The sequence below is a fragment of the Blennius ocellaris genome, assembly GCF_963422515.1.
Source record: "Blennius ocellaris genome assembly, chromosome: 9".
Taxonomy (NCBI): Eukaryota; Metazoa; Chordata; class Actinopteri; order Blenniiformes; family Blenniidae; genus Blennius; species Blennius ocellaris.
This window is the reverse complement of record NC_137658.1, coordinates 23,596,793-23,614,399: the sequence shown is the minus strand read 5'-3', so window position 1 is coordinate 23,614,399 and position 17,607 is coordinate 23,596,793. Positions and strand designations below refer to the sequence as shown.

Below are 17,607 nucleotides of genomic sequence, written 5' to 3'. Positions count from 1 at the left end.
GCAAATTTTACAAAAATGGCAAAAAAGGTTTATCCTATGTAAAATATTATTTAAGTTTGGAATTATGATGGTATTACAATTCAAAACCAAATGGGGATATTATCAATATATCTATTTATTATCTATAAACGATTTCTGTCATGGTTCAGATCATGTGTAAAACAAGGCCAAGAAATATTTTTCGACATGAGCGCAATGTTTTTCCAAAAAAATGAAAAGTTTTTGTCTCTTTAATTCGGAAAAACAAAGTCAAAACAAATAATATTGTAGGTTAATCACAGTCACTTAGACAAACAAACATTTCCACATCTGAGTAATGTGTGTGTGTGTGTGGGGGGGGGGGGGGGGGGGGGATGTTGTGGGCTCCTTAATAATTCAGAAAAAGAGAGCCTCAAAATAATTACTCTAAATTACTCACTAATTTTGACAGAGGGAAAAGGGTTTAATTCATGTAAGTTTAAAAAATATAAATACTGTATAATATTGTTAGATTTTGGTCTTTTTAATTGAGGAAAACAAAGTATAAAGACGTATTGGAGTTATATCAACCCAATTTATACAAAGAGAGCCAAAGATATGTATCCCATGTAAATGTATGAGAGTTTAGAAAAACAGAATCAGATTTTTAAATATTTGTTGGTTGACATTTCTCAGTATTTCATGTAATTTTCTTTCCCCATATCCGTTTATCTCCCTAATTCAGAACAAAATGTTTCTCTGCATCAATTCATGTTTGATTTGACAAACCACAGTCATGTCAATGATATGATGGTGAATGCTACACGCTTCTCTTCATGCTGGACGTTCATTTCCTCCATACAGACATTAAAGCACGTTTAACTTCTTACTACACAATGAACAATACATTTTATTCTGACTTTTAATCACGTTACGATTGATCGTGTGCTTTGGGAACTAAAAGAGGCATCATCATGTAGGCGGGAGACATTCGCCAAACGTGACCCAAAATTATTGATCAATTCAATGCAACTGTTGAAAAAAACCCCGAACAAAACAAAAACAGACACTTGTTCACATCACAAATTTCAGTTGTCTGCTTTTCTTTGCAAAATGCAGTAATGTAGGAAAGAAAGAAAAGGTTTCAGGAATGTTGAGGAGCTCCAGAAGTCGTGATCTTCACGTGACAATCAGGTTGATCAACTCACATGGTCCTCACCCTGACGAGCGGCTCGGTTCTCTCTGCCTCCGCCACTTGGAAGGGCAATACTTCAAACATGTCAACGTCAAGTCCTTCATTGTTTTACTGCTGGCAGTTTTTAAAATAAAGAAACACCACAATTTGTTTTGATCAGATAGTAAATGTATCCGATTAAAACTGCTGGGGAGTTAAAAACTGACCTAAATGACTGGTAGTTTATCATTTCTTGTACATGTGGAGAAATGAACCACTGGAGAGCCTGAGTGTATATTTGTAAGGGACGTGCATTCGTGGGACGTGTTGTGCCCATTTTCCAATTCTACACTTCCAATACATTCTCTTATATTTTTTTTGTAAATGATTCCTAAAAGATTGTGTATATGCGATTGAGTACGAGTGTTCAAAATACATCTTTTATGTGCTAAAAGCACATAATCCACCTCTGGCTCCCATATATTGATTTGACATTTCCAGCATTTTAGTATTACGGCATCAGAAGAAGCTAAAATAATTGATATGTCTTATATTCTCTGTCACTAATTGAGACAAATATGGTCCCTTTATAGGAAAGGAAATTCCTGTTTCCTCTCCTATTGTTGATTTCAGGCGGACTTTGTGATTAATAATGAGTAACGGACTTTTGTTTTTCGTTGTCAAATCTCACGTGGCTCCGAGTTCTGCGTGCAACAGTGAAAACCAAACAAAAACACCACAGTATTAGAACAAACTGTTGGATTGTTCCTGTGGCCACAGTCTTTCGGTTGAACTCACATGTGAGGATGACGTCCATTACATAGTGAAGCAGGTGAGCCGGCACACATTCCCTTATGGCTCCGCAAGAGAGCGAGAGAGAGTGTGAGAGAGAGAGAGAGAGAGAGAGAGAGAGAAAGCAACAACAACAACAACAACAGCCTGACACCCTTTCCAGGTGGAGCTCTTCTTCTCTCGCTCTCAGTGTCTCCCACTCCATCCCACTCACGTCATGCAAACACACTCAGGAGATATAAAACTCACTGGGTTAGGGTACATATTTATATAGATTTATACATACATAAAATTCATATACTTTTAAGGAATGTTAATCTATTTTTGTTGTGTACTTTTTCTTCTTATAAGGTACAAAATAACTTTTTATACTATATAACACATTATATCACCAACATATTAAAAAAAACAAACAAAAAAATAACTCATCAGTCCTTTTATCATCTTTTAGAAAAAAAAATCCATAATAAAAATAAGTTCTATGTTTTTTTTCTTACTTATATCTTACAATATATTTTCTCTCTGTCAAAAAAAACACGCACATTGTCCCTTTTGCTTTGTTTTGTGGTTTCTCTCGGCAGCGGTCAAACAAAAAGTGGAAACTGAAAAAAAAAAAGACCAAAAATGCTGGCGCTCTGGAAAACGGTCAGAGCAGCGTGGAGGATTCACAGGAAGGCAGCAGTGAGCGTCGCGGGCGCGGAGACGCCGCGGCGGCGCCGTTACAACGGGCACTTGGAGCAGCCGCACTCCAGGGCCGTCTCCATCTCCTCCGAGTACGAGGCGCCGTCGGTGCAGCGGAACACCACCTTCCTCCGCCGGGTCTTGGTGACGCCGCAGCAGACGCCGGGCGGCGCCGCCGCCTGGCAGGAGCGGGGGCAGTCCATGCGGGGGATCTTGCTGGTGGACGTGCACGTTCTCAGAGGCTGGTGGCGCTTCAGCTGCTCCCGCAACATCTCCCCCTGGCACGTGAGCTCTGCGCCGCGGCGTGGAAACACACACAGGGGGACACCGTGAGAAAAGAAACACAAAAAACGACTCTCATCCACACAAACGTGGGGAAACGACCCCAGAACCCCCCCCCCCCCCCTCCAACCCCGTGTCTTACCCGTGTCACACGCGGGACCCGTGTACCCGGGCTGACAGTGGCAGACAGCCTCTCCTGCCTCGGACACGCGACACTCTCCGCGGCCGCAGCGCCGCCCCCTGCAGGCCGGGGGCTCCTGCCGCCGCTCGCAGTACTGACCCTGGTAACCTTCCGTACACTGGCAACTGTAGGACTGACCCTTTGGCACGCACACGCCGTGAACACATCTGGAGGACGGAAGGAAGGGGAGAGGGAAGGAAGGAAAGAAGGAAGGAAGGGGAGAGGGAAGGCAGGGTGAAACAGAGTGTGATAGGGGAAAAAGCAAAAAGGTGTCAAAATAAAATACAGATACTAAAAAAATTAAGTCCATGTCAATTACTACACGCACGCACACACACACACACACACACCTGCTGCTCTGACAGGGGCTGGGAGGCGTGGTCTGGTCACACAGAGCGCCGGTCCGTCCCGGAGGACAGTCGCAGGTCACCCCGGTCTCGGCGCCCTCTCTGCAGGCGCCCTGAGCGCACACACTGCAGGTGTGACAGCCTGCAAGGATCCCATCAGCCTGGTGATCCAACCAGAGAGCACAACGGTGAGGCTACACCTCACAACAACACTCAAGTCTTCATTCGTTTCATTGTGTGTGTGCGTGTGTGTGTGTGTGTGTGTGTGTGTGTGTGTGTGTGTGTGTGTGTGTGTGTGTGTGTGTGTGTGTGTGTGTGTGTGTGTGTGTGTGTGTGTGTGTGTGTGTGTGTGTGTGTGTGTGTGAGAGCATGAACACACTTTCATACTGTGTATCTGTGTACGTGTGCAATGTTTTTTGTGTGTTTTTGTCAGCCACCTTTAAAAGCTCCAACAGAAGGCAGGACTTTAGGACTATTAGTCCCTGTTCACACAACGTTTCATGGGAGTTTTGTTTGTGTCTGTCCTGGACGTGTGTTTTCAGGTTGTTGTTTTTCTCCTCATGTTTGCTGTTGTGTTTGGTTGAATTTATTTCATTTCTGTTCATAAACATCATCTTCCTTCTCATTTCTTCCCCCCAGTGTGTCCTGATTGCGTACTGTGATTGTTTCCATCTCTGTCTTCTCAACTCTCAACTCCTCGTGTGTGTAACTGCCTCCGTCTCACATTCCAAGTTAGTTTCATTAATTGAAGTGAATTCCTGTGGCTGTCCAGTCATCTATGGAATTTTTCTCTATTCTCTTGAATGGATTTTGACAGTTTGACTTCATTTTACAAACCTGGTCTGCTCTTGGGTCAAGAAGAGTTGGCCGTGATATCACAGTATCAGTATTTACACCAACAGTCTCTCAAAATCAATATTATACAGGATGTCTGCCTCCCAAAGCATGACAGAGTTGATGACGTTACAGGACGGACTCAGAACACTCATCACCTTGCTCTCCACCCCTTGTGGCCGTCCTCCTCCGGAGGGTCTGTAGCTCAGGTCCTGAGGCTCCCCGTTTATTCGAACATTGTGAATGCAGCCGTTGAAAGCCTGAGGGGAGCGTTCAGGTCCCGGACGCAGGCCGGAGGCCACCACCTGGGGAGGGACACCTGGGGAAGGAAGCCGAACGAGACAGAAGAAGAACAATGATGAAAAATAACAATGAGAGATAGAAAGATGATGGCAAAAAAAATGGTGTGTGTGTGTGTGTGTGTGTGTGTGTGTGTGTGTGTGTGTGTGTGTGTGCATACCTCCTATGTAAAGCTGGGTGTTGTGGTCAACGGAGGGCTGGCGTGCTAGCTTGCCCAGGCTCTTGGGGGCGCCGTTATCCACCACCAGACTCAGCGAGCGGTTCTGGATCAGCAGCTCCACGGTGTGGAACAGCCCGTCGTTCACCGACTCGATGCTGCAACAAACACGGGGAAGAGAGGGGATTTTCAATATGGTTACAATTACGAGAAATGACTGTGGAGTTCTATACCAGACGGGGGAATAATGAGGGGGGTTATAAAGAAATGCCAGACACAAAACAGACTGCAAACATTTTCATATCAAACCTTTTTTTCTTTGTTTTGTTGTGTTAACAAATAAACGACGGCAAAATTAAAGAAAAATCTGTGTTGAAATAGTATGCAGACATAAAACAGACTCATTACATCCTGGGTTTTTTTTTGGGTGGGGAGTGGAAAATATAGCTTTGATCACGGCTCGGAACAATGTGCGCTGAAGCTCATCATTCAGGCTCCTTTATTGTCATTTGCACATTACACACATGAGCCACACACTGCTGTGACGGTTCGCACTCTCACCTCGTCACAAGGACCCTGGTTTGAGTCCATGGCCTTTCACTTAAGGTTGCATGTAATCTCTGTGCGGTTCTCTGGATTAAACCTGATTTACAGCTGAGTTAATGCAATGAGAGAAAAAAAAAACAGTTTTGTCCTTTCTAAACAAAAAAAAGCTCCAATAGAAGACACATTTGCAGTAAAGCAGGGTCATGACCTTTTACACCTTGTCTGACCCTGGGAAGAGAGAGAGTGTGTGTGTGTGTGTGTGTGTGTGTGTGTGTGTGTGTGTGTGTGTGTGTGTGTGTGTGTGTGTATGAGAGTCTCTGCTAAGTGGTTTTTGCTGGAGGGGAGACAGACAGCTATAGAGACAGTGGTTTGGCAAAGGCAAAAGACAGGGAGAGAGAGAGGGGAGAGAGAGAGGGAAAGGGGGAGAGAGAGAGAGCGCATGAGTGAGAGACAGCGGGAGGGAGCAGTAGCTGGTGGGGCCGTAAACTCCACTGTACCCCCTCCCCTAAGTTCTTGCAGAACATGAAAAACAGAAAAGAAGCAGTGAAGCCACTCTTTCCGCTGGTGGTCGGCTCCAGACTCCCACAGTTAAAACACCGAGACAATACTTCCCTTTGTTTGCAGCCATTGGTCGGCTGAGCAGTGGAGGAGCCTGGAGTCCACTTTGACTGACAGCTGTTTATAAAGTGTTCAGATTACAGTGACGACACATTAACAGCCAATGGAGCAGGGCTGTGAGTTCTGGAGGCGGGCCAGCGTGACTCTCACTGGAAGTGCCGACCCAAAGTCAAACGCCGAGAGGAGCAGGACCACGGTTCCACCGGCCTGCCGACGGTTGCTTTGCTCCACGTTCTGCATTTAGGTTCCCTGGTCACATATACTTTGAGATCACTTCCTCGCAGCACTGCACTAAATAAATTCAAAACTCAACATTGTATAAAGTGTCGTTTTTATTGCGAGTGGCAGTAAAAAAAACCTCTGGTGTTTGTGGACAACAGTGCAGGACGGCGTGCAGCTGGCAGCTTCTGAACCAACAACCTCACTGCAGACCCAGAAACGTACATGGTTTCTATTAGGAGGCATGTAATTTAATAACGCTCTCCAACGGGCTGCTGCCACTGAGCAAATCCCTGCTCTGCAAGCCTGAAACACTGCCAACCCCCCTCACTGGTCGCCTCTCCTTCACTTCCTCCACCTCCTGCCTCTTCACGCTGAACACCATGGAGTTGTCATGTTGGTGCTGTTGGTTGTTTTTGTAATGGAACCACACAGACGTGTGCAGAGAACAATACAACATAAGGGTGAATAAAATGGAGGGAACCCGACATCCGTATGGACTGATGACGCGTCACGTAATATCAGGCCGGAGTCTCAAACGGAAAAATATCGATGTGGAGGATAAAACCAGAATGCAGATCGCCAGTCAGACCACTGAGTGGACCGCCATGTTTGTTTGCTCGTGCATGAGCAGAAGGAACAAGTTACCATGGAGGGGAAGTGCATGCGCTCCGCCACCTCTGGCGGTCTCTGCAGGAGGGAATCCCGACTGTGAAAGATTCTTATCGCACGATAAAAACTGTGTGGATCCAGTGGATAGGAACACCTGCGTCGTGTAAATGGACCCCTCGGAAGTGAAGAAAGTTTTGCGGTTACACTCGTATTCGTTGCCGTGGGAACGGGATCCCAAAATGGATTTATATTATAGCGACAAATTTTGTGTCAAAATAAAACTACTAAATCTTGACAAAAAAAGATTTTCTATTGAAGTGTAACAACAGTTCCAGACTATCAGACGTTGCACATTTCATATTATACACAACGAGGAACGCCTCACCTATTCCACCTTTTAAAGATCACGACCACATTTTAAGCTAAAACGTCATTTTTACCTTTGAACACTTGGAGTGAATCAGGTTGATTCAAACGCCGTCGGTCCAGAGCTGTGCTGTGCTTATAAAACAAGTTGTCGAGACTGTCCTGGGCATTGCATTGATTCACATTCATTTCCGCCAGACTCACTCCAACTCGGACATAACAACCACTTGCCTCACCCCAACATTAACCACACCCTAATTTTAGTTCAAACTGAAAAAAAAAAAAATGTCTTTACCTTGAGATTTATTGATCTCGCCAGTACAGACCCCACAATTACATGAGTCCTCAAAGGGCTTGTGTGCCACAAGGCTTAATTAAGTCAGTCCCCAGACGCACGCCCTCACCCGCACGCACGTCTTTTCAAAGCTGTACGTGCTGCATCTTCACCCTAATTACCACCTTGTTTTACCTCGTAACAACATTTGATGTCACTGCAGAGATAAAATATAACGTGGTCCACCATGAGCTCACAAATTCTAGGTCAGACGCCGAAAGTGGAGCGTTCCACTATCTCTGGACACCATAAGTACCACACACGTTCATGTGCACACTAAATATGCTCCAACGTTGACACACCACTAGATGGCAGTAAATGACTATGGGTGGATTTTCTAAATTTATTTATTTATTTTTTGATCTCAGAGTAGATGCATTAGAAATAAAATAATATTACTGGAAATTGTAAAAAAGAAAAAATAATGATTAAAAAAGAGGAATTTTTTACATGTGCATGTTAGTAATTGTGCAAATTAATAATCTATAAGTGTATCTTTTGTGAAAGCAGTATACATAATGAGTATATTGATAACCAACTGTTGTGTGGTGGTGTACTGGTGAGGAATCTGACTATGGAATAAATAACATACAAATGAAGGCAAAACCATAGGACATTTCAACTGCCTTTTCCTTTTAGACTCAATACATGCGCCAAACTCACAGGGGACATCAACTCCCTCCGTCCAGAATCCTAAATGAGTGCATGCACACAGATCAAATTTGCCAACAAGTACTCCCTTCAACCAAAACCCAGAGGTAATTACAGGCCAATGACTTTGTCTCCAACGGAAAGAAAAATGATGGATTAAAAACAAGCGTGCCGATCCACTTAACTGCATAATTCAATTAGGACTGATATCATCCTCTCACCATGTTTCTCCACCAAAGTTGCTGCATCGATGTGTGTTTGTGCATGAATACATTTGGTGGTGAATTGTGTACGTGTGTGTACTTTTTTGTTTCGTTCAATCGATTAATGAATCAATCAACCAGCCAACCCTCATCGTCTGTCTCGTCAGTGCATTTCCTGCAGGTTTTATGTGAACGTATGTAAATATAAGTGTGTATGTTTGAGTCAGTATTATAGATGTTGGATATGTGTGTGTGTGTGTGTGTGTGTGTGTGTCTGTCTATAGCAGCCTGTTTTGATTAAAATAATGCTCTGCAGACAGGCATCCTCACTCCATATCGCCGTGGTAACCTTAATTAGTCCTTGCTGTGGCGGCAGCTGCAGGACGGCGAGCTCTTTCACCGTGTTCCTCCCTTCTTCCCTCGTCCAGAGTTCATTAAAGCAGTTCCCGAGAAGACTTGTGCTTCTCAGGAGTGGATTCGTAGCGTTTTGATGTGAAGTCTCAGGATTGAGCGCTCATTGTTGGAGGCCTCTAAGGTTTCAGTATTAGAACGCCTCAATAGCTTCTGAGTATTATAAACCTATAATGTTCAAGGATTGTTCGTCTGTTGAAACCACAGTCCTGTGGTTTTTCAGAACCAGGTCAGACCTACAGTCAATTTTCTTCTCTAAATCCAGATAGAAAATCCTTTTGGGAGACCTGTGTCTGAATAGAAACTGCATCACTGCACAAATGTAAGTAACTTAAACATTTGAAAAACATTTTAGATGTATTGCTCCATCAACTCTTTTTGTGCTCAACATTTTAAGGGATCATCCAAAATTGGCTGAATGGGGATATGTCAAGAGAATAGTTGGGCCACACGGTGGTGTGGAGGTGGGAGGTGTCAGCTGACTTCCTAAACAAAAAAAATCCTCGGGCTTGAAAGAAAAAAATGCAATGAAAAGTCTTGTCTGCCACAGGATTTCTCTTTAGATGAACATTGTCAAAAAATATGTTGCTTTTCGTAAAAGAGGATTTCTATGGTGACCATATTTTCACAAACTCATTCTGATGACATTGTTTTGATGCTCCTCCTGTTTCAGTTTTTTCCCCCCAAACCCTATTAATAGGGTCTATTGGCTCCCTTGTATATATATTTGTCATTTTTATATCCTTATATTTATAGATTTAGCGTTTGTCCTATTCCATGTGTACCGTGCCCCATGAGAGTTGTTGTTTAATTTTGTTGTACTTGTACAATGACAAACTATTCTATTCTATTCTATTCTATTCTAAATATGAGGTCTGGCTTTGTGCTATGCCGGCATCATCTGTTCAGTTCTATGTTTCAGTGTTCTCTTCCTATTGAGACTTAAACTGCAGTAAGTGTCTTCTTTGCCATTCTTCTACTTTGTATGGCGTCCAGGCAGGCTGGATCCACCACTACGTCCATCCAGCTGTTTGGGACAAGTCCTTTGCTCCACCTTGTGGCTTGTTTTGAAAACGATGTCCGTCGACACAGAAATGCTGAAAATGATGGAGTTGGAATGTGCGTTTCAGAAAAGTTGTGTTTTCAGTGGCTCCAAGCACCATTGTCTTGCATATACTGTATATCACTTGCATTTATCAATTGTTTTTTTTTTTGCATAGTTTAATGTATATGTTTATATTTCCATTGCTCAGTGTTTGCACGCCACTGTTAAATTATTATAGTTTTTTTACATTTATGTGGCGTAAAGTGTGGGCAGCAAGGTAAGAATTTAATTGTACAGGGAAAAGCATTTCTTTACTGTGCATATGACAATATACACTTTGAAGTTGAAGTTGATCGGACACTACTGTTTACTGTTGTCTTCTCAAACTGATATAATTGCAGGCACATTATGTCACCCACCCATCAGACTTCTTTCTGTTTATTCATCCACCCTTCATTCTTTTTTTTCTTTTTTTTTTTCTTTCCTCCACAGTGTCTTGACTGTGTCGCTTGCTGATGAATAACTGTAGATGTGCTCTCTGTGACCTGATGGGAGATTCGTGTGACATTTAGTAAAGGCCACCACATTAATAGCCCCCCCCCCCCCCCCCCCCCCCCACACACACACACACACACTCTCAACACTGCACACACATAAATAACCACGTTCATGTGTTGCTAACGAGGGCTCAGCGAGGGACCAGCACACCTTCTCTTATCTCTCCTGTCATTGTCTCGCTTCTATTTCTGTTTTTTATCAAATCCAATCCTCTTCCATTTTCCATATCTCTTGTATGACTTTCATTTTCATTATCATTCCCTCCGCTTTCTTCTCTACTTCTGCTGTTATGCCTGCTGAGATTCATCTTTTTTTCCTCCTCCATTCTTAGTTTCATTTCTTTGCTCTGTATTTGTTATGTTGTCTGAACACGTCTGCCTATAAGGTGTATAGACGCGCATAGATTTGCTCCCATTCCCATTCTTCCTGCAGGTTTGTTTGTTTTTTTCCCGGAGTACAATGCATAGTATATTATCTGTATCTGGGTCTGAATACGGTCGCTCCTTTGTCCTGGTCTTTCTTTCTTTATTCCTTTTAAGAAAAACCTATGTAAAATGACAGCGTGGAGATTGTCTTCTGTCTCTGGAAGTGTCATGGAGAAGAATGTATTGAAATTGAATGTGCATAGGTTTTATCAGGGAGGAATACAACTTTAATTCAAGGTAACACACAATGGATAACAATGAAGTCTGACTTCTTGAAAGCCACACCAAGCACCTTTAGACCAATGCCGCATCTTTCTCTTACTCAGTGTTGATAACATTCACTGTATTTTCTAAACTTTGAGTGGCACTTATTTTTCAGTTCTTTTGTATATTCAGAAACAACCAAAGAAATATTGATACATATCTCCTGGGACCAGTAGATGTCACTGTATGACAAGAGAATGTTGCTAGAGTACCACAGAAGTACCTTCAATTACTAGCGTATTCATACCAAACCAGCTCTTGTGACGTAAGATAATCAAGATGGCTAATCGTGAGCTAAAATCACAATGGAAAAAATTCATGGTATGTTTCAGGATTATGAATGATGCAGTTACAGCTGGGCATTAAAAAAAGCTAAATGTGACTTAAAGTACAATTTCCGATTGTCATTTCTTTAACTGCTCATTCATGACTTCCAGGATATGAGACTACATATGAAATGTGTTCCTCTTGAACTGAGGTGAGGTCAGGTGTATTTTCACTTCGAACATAGAGAAAATGACTATGCTATTGTGATGAAAACTAATTGAGTCAATGTTGCTTTGCCATTCTCAAGAAGCCGAGTAACGCATGGCAACGTGGAAATGCGGCTCAAGAGAAGCACACATGAGGATGTTGAACGACATCATCGCTAATGATGTGCCCGTTGCTTCCAGTTGGAGGAGTTCAGCATCGAGCTACAGAAAAGGATCTCGATGTGCTTCTCCGAAGCAAGACAACTGTGTGGGAAAACAAATATAACTTCTTTATCATGATGGGAATCTTTCCTACCAGGAAAACAGGATGAAACTACACAGCTGACACATCTTCACAGTAGAGTTACTTTGCTGTTATGGCAACACCACTTCAAACAAGTACATCTACATCTCTAACATCTACAAAATGAGTCGCTGAAATCTCTTCTATCTGTCGTATAAATGCATTCAGGAGTCAAAGACAAACCATGAAATCTTTGCACTGGTGCAAACTTTGAACAACTGTGGTGATTCTTGAATTTGCTGTTTTGTATCAGCTCCCCAACACTGCTCTGTTTCCATTTGTGAACAAAAAAAACAAAGCCATTTCTGGTTCTCTGGTTTCAACACACGATAACCAACACACGTATTACCAGAAACATCCCAGGGACTGGCTCTGCTCCCTGGCCCTTAGTTGTACAACCACAATAACTGTTTCGAGAGTGCCACGTTCGGGACGCAGCCAGGACTGCTGTGCTCAGTTAAATACTTGCACCAGTCCGGACTGTGCTGACGGTGGCACGCCGCTCTGCTGTGTCTGCCGACCCATGTGGATCAAATCAGTGTCCAGTGTGTCTCCAAATCACGGCCGATAAGATGCTCAGAGTCATGCAATCAAAAGATGGCACACTCAACGCAGTACACGGCGTCCTGTGGTTCAAATCAGCCTCAAGATTGGAGCGCAGCCTCGTCTGCTACTATGTTTCTAACGCTCGGCAGTTTTCCGCGTTACGTTCAGACATGACTCAATTCCGTTAAAACTCGCTGTAACATCTTTATACTTCTGCGCTCAAATGTTTCCCCTTCTCGTACATCTATGGTTTCCAGTCCCTCATCTTTTCTGTACATCCACCCATCTCTCTCCCTTCCTTGTGTGCATCTGCCCCTTTCTTCACACTTTGATTCTCCTCTTCCTTCAGTTTTTCTTGCACTCTGTCCATCTGCCTCCCTCCCAGGCGTGGCCCACATCAAGCTAACGAGACCCGACAAGGATAATTCCCCGACTCAGTCTGTGGTTACTTTCCCCTTCTGCTCCTCCCCTCTTTCACTCTATCCCTCTGTTCTTCCTCAGCTCTCCGTCATTCATCCTGCCATTCAACCGTGTTTCAGGGTCTTTTTCTTTCTGCTGCTTCTATCCATCTCTTTTACCACTTCCATTTGCCTCCTTTGGCGGGCAATGCATTCCACTCACTTATCTGTTTATCGTGTCGTCTGCTCTTCCATTCCTGCCTCGCGTCCAGCACGGCTCCATCCATCTGTCTCTCCGGGTTTCTCTCTATTCATGGCTCTCCGCTCTTCCATCTATCTTCTCTTGCATCTGTACGTCCCAGTGACTGTCCTCTTCCCTCTCCTAGTCCACCCTTTCAACCCGGCCGCCACCCCGTCCCATCTGTGCCAGCGCCTAATCACATTCATTCCATCATTTCCATTCTTTCATTTGATCCTTCCTCCCTCGGGATGATTTCCTCTTGTCTTCACAACTGCGCTATGAAATATGAAGACGACCATGCATTCCTGGGAAGGTCATATCTGGGATGCATGGCTCCGACACGATGATCCATGCAAAATGAAAAACTAATCGAATGAGAATATCGACAGAAATGGGGGAAATAGAAACTGTGTACGGCAGAGTAGACCACGCTGACAGGTTAGCAAGTTGTTCTTATGGCCAAACAACACTGTGTTCCAAAGCAGATGACCCAATGCCATGTTTTGTAGAGTAGTTCAGCATCTCTACAAGCTCCAGGCCTGCAATTCAACTTGGACATGCTTTCCGGCTGGTAAGTGAAGATACATTATTCAGTGTGATTTGAAATGGCTGTTTTTCTTGCATCAGGAGCTGAAGTTCACATTTGCCGAAGCAGTGCTGCGCGAAACGAAATCATCGCTACATATCAAGATAATTCAACCACCACTTGTAATACTACTTTGTACCACAACATGGTGCATTGAGTCACTCTGCCTCTCTGCTTTCAGGAGTGGCACCACAGGAGCAGGCGTTTATATGAACAAGATCAAGTAGTTCAAAGCTTTTCAAAACAACTTAAAGCAAACTTCCCAAACTCTGTTAAGCAGTGGGTTAACAGTGGGTTAGTGCTGCCACCCAGTTAAAACAAAATACATTGCTTAAAGAGGTCATATTATAAAACTTTTCAACAGTATCACATGGTCTCGTTGTTCCAAAAACATCTGTATTCAAAGTTCAAAGTCCAAATCCAGCTTTTCCTTGAATTCCCTCCATTAGAATATTGGATCCTAGGAGCTTCATTCAGAATCTGCTGTGTCTGTGTGAGCTGGACTGGCTCCGCCCACACATGCCCATCTATGGGAAGAGAAGGAAATACATCCTCTCGTGGTGCCATGTGCCAGAGCAGAGCTACCTGATTGTGGGAGGAGTCAAAGGGGAGGAGCCTACCTTGATTGTGATTGGCTAAACCCCCGATGACACTATATAGGGTTTGATTTCTGATTGGCTGGTTGGAGCAACACACTTTTTACAACCTGAAACAAGCCAGGGAGAGAGAGGACACACTGTCTTCACTTCTGGGACTTCGTTCTAGGTTTGAGGAGGATTATTACTGTTGGAAAAGCATTAGAAAGTACATTTTGCACCATGTGACTCCTTTAAATCTCACACACAGTATCTTTGGTTTAACTTAAAGGCAGATTATAATGCAGCAGTTTTCTCACAAACTAAATGGATTTCACTCATGTAGTATTTTTTTTAATTGTGACAACTGTTCGGAAGTGTGTTACTTTGTTGGTTTCACTTATTCACAACTGTCATTGAAGGAACTCAGAAAATATTGGTAGCAATTCTCAATTGCTCAAAGATAATTCAACATATGGACACAGACCTGTAACTCAGATTAAGGAATGGCGTCTGCCAATGTTTTTGCAAGATCTTTGCATGAGCTACATTTGACATAGTGATTTTTTAACCCAATAACAGGCCTAGTAGCATCCCCGTCAAAGTCTTACAATCCTAAACACGCGATTCAACTGATGACCAAGTGGTAGTTTTTACATCCAAATTTATGAGACGACAGACTGTGAATTGTGGATCAGATGTGTTGACATATGTGTGAACATGTCAGTGTATGAAGACACGGAATGTTGTGTAGATAGAACCATATGGACTTCTGCTGTTCATTTTGTGGCCATTAACGTTCAAACATTAAGTAACATGCAAAGATGTTTTTCCTTTAAATCAGTCAGGAAATGTATTTATTTTAATTAAAAAATAAAAAAATTTTTTTAAATACAATACAGTCCTATGTGCTTTTACTGTCAGGAAATTTCACAGGTCAGGAATATATAATTGTTTGGCCTCTGATGGAGTTAATTTTGGCTCAAATGTTTATGTTCCACAGCTACTTTCAGGTTTTCAAACTGTGACGTGTCTTAATGCTGAAATCAAATTTATTATGAACCTGCTGCATATCATCACTTGACCAACAGAGTGTTCGCCTGCGATGACCTTGTGTCTTTCCACAGAAACTAAATAACAGAGAAAAGCACGAAGCAAGACGCTGAAAAAAGTTACTGATAGAAACGTTGAGCCTGGAGGAAGGAGAGAAATTAGTTCTCATTTTGTTTTTACATCCCGAGCGGACTTCTCTCCCTCAATTCCACTATCAGACGTCCTTCTTGCAGTCGAGATAATTTTAAAGTGGTTGAAAAGCAAAAAATAGTTTTTACTCCACAATAAGATTATTTCTTTTTGTTCTTTGGTGAAGTTACCATAAAATTAGACTTTGGTTGCAATGGTTGGCAGCTTCTGTCGCTTATCAGTGGAATTTGTACAACTAAGTTGTGGAAAGAAAGCAATGGATTGATTATTGAATTCCAGTTGCATAATAAAAGTATTAAATGGAAAATAAGAGTCCTCTGGTCAGCAATAATATTATGACTGCCTGCCGGCTTGCTTGTAGGTCCTGGCACAACAAGATAGTGAACACAATATGCTGCAGGGGTTTCTTTGGGTACATCCACACAACGGAAAAAACCCACTTTTTTCTCCCCAGTCTTCTCCAAAAAAACCTGCATCCACACGTCACTATGAACTCTGCTCAACATGAGGCTTCAAGGCATGTAGTACACATGCCAGGCCTTTAGGGGCGCTGTGACTCACCAAACACACCAAAAACACAGAAGTCAAAGCACATAGACATTTCTAAGTAGATCCCGGCTCATAAACTCAGTTGGCTCATGATCCTGGTGCTGGTTCACAGGTTCACAAAAGTATTGACACTTTTGACAGAAACAGACCACTCCAGATTGGGAAAACCTCACCACCTCATTTTTTGTTACTAACATCAATTTTGAGGACAAAATATTCAATTGCTAAAACAAACCAATACTAACACTGAATATGCTGTTGACTGTTGCCAAGCTGTTACAGTTGACTGATGAACATTAATCAGGTCATTATGGAAAACTTGTTCTCAACTAACTCACCTGGTAAAATAAAGATAAAACAAATAAATGAAATTGATGCTTGTGAAATATGGTATTTACATTTACAAGTACATTTTAGTTCAAGGGCCACATACGTTCTAATTTCATCTTGAGTGGGCCAGACCGGTAAAATAACGCCATGATAACCTTCAAATGTAAATGTGAAAGTTTTTCTCTGTCATTTTGGAGATATAATTTTTTTTTACTACTGAAAAATGGTAAAATGGACTTCACTTACATCGCACTGTTTCATTGAGAGAAGCCCCCACAGCGCTTTACATGATTCATCACATTCACCCATTCACACCCCATTGGAGGCTGCAGCCATGCAAGGCGCAGTCACTCCAATGGGAGCAGTTTGGGGTTCGGTGTCTTGCCCAAGGACACCTCGGCATGTAAGCAGGCAGAGGTGGCAGAGATGGGAATCGGACCTGCAACCTTCCGATTGGGAGATGACTGATCTACCAACTGAGATATGCCGCCCTGAAAGTGACAACAATCTCAACAAAAAGCTAATTTTAATGAAACCTTCTTCAAAATACAGTGCACTGTCCAAAAGCTATGGCTGCTTACATTATGCATGTTTTTAGTAAAAACATAATGCATAAAAAACTGTGAATAGTTTGCCCACTAAGTACTGCCTGAAAACATTATCGTGCTCCTCTTGTGGTTTATCTCTGCTGTTTCCACATCTTACATATCCCTTACAATGAAGCTGTGAATGCAGTTTATCACATCATATTAATAATAGTTGTTGCTGAATGGAGGCTTTTGTTTCCGTTGGTTGAAGTTTCACCTGGAGACGGTTTAACTCAGGGACGTGACTGTCTCCTAAGTACTTCTAATCTAAATTTAAACTTGAAAAGTGGAATCAGCTCTGAATTGACCTCGACTCTCTTCCATCATATATGCTACATAAATATATGATATAACTTAGATCATCGGGGTTAGGGTTTCTTTTCAAGTATTGAAATTGCCTGTTTTTTATAAGCTTATTTATTGCTGATCTCCTACTGTTGACTGTATTCAAGTTTCAAGTCCAAGTTGAATGCACGAGTGTTAAACAGTGTTGTGTTCTGTCCGCTACTCTTAATAAATGTGTTTAAAAAATAAATTAAATCTATGTTTTGTTTAGTTTTTTTACAGTTTGCTTGGTGATTTGGCCAGATTGGTTTTGGCCCACAGGTCTGATGTTTCACACCCCTGATTTAGTGTGTGTTCCCAACAAAACACATTTCTCCTGTTCTATAAAACCTACCTGTACACGGTGGTTGGCGGGTAGTTGGCGATGTCGTAAATAAGCCTTATGTGTCCCTGGTAAAGCTCCAGAGCCAGCGGGTCGTGGTCCTCCTTGTATAACAAGATACCATTATCTTTATCCGTAGCCACCTGAAGTGGAGAAAAACAACAAAAACAAGACAAAAGGAACATTCAGT

The 17,607-nt window shown here is 42.6% G+C and overlaps 1 protein-coding gene across 1 annotated transcript in view; it reads right to left on the bottom strand.

Annotated features, from left to right (window-relative positions):
* Nucleotides 1–841: 841 nt before the first annotated feature.
* The window catches only part of slit3 (slit homolog 3), a gene marked incomplete at its 5' end in the record, with an annotated part of 301,781 nt that continues 285,015 nt past the window's right edge, over nt 842–17,607 (bottom strand). Inside the window, 6 exon segments of the mRNA XM_080502187.1 lie at nt 842–2,897; nt 3,030–3,235; nt 3,419–3,576; nt 4,408–4,568; nt 4,710–4,864; nt 17,430–17,560. Of these exon segments, the coding sequence (XP_080358313.1) occupies nt 2,644–2,897; nt 3,030–3,235; nt 3,419–3,576; nt 4,408–4,568; nt 4,710–4,864; nt 17,430–17,560 (1,065 nt within the window). The 3' untranslated portion in view covers nt 842–2,643.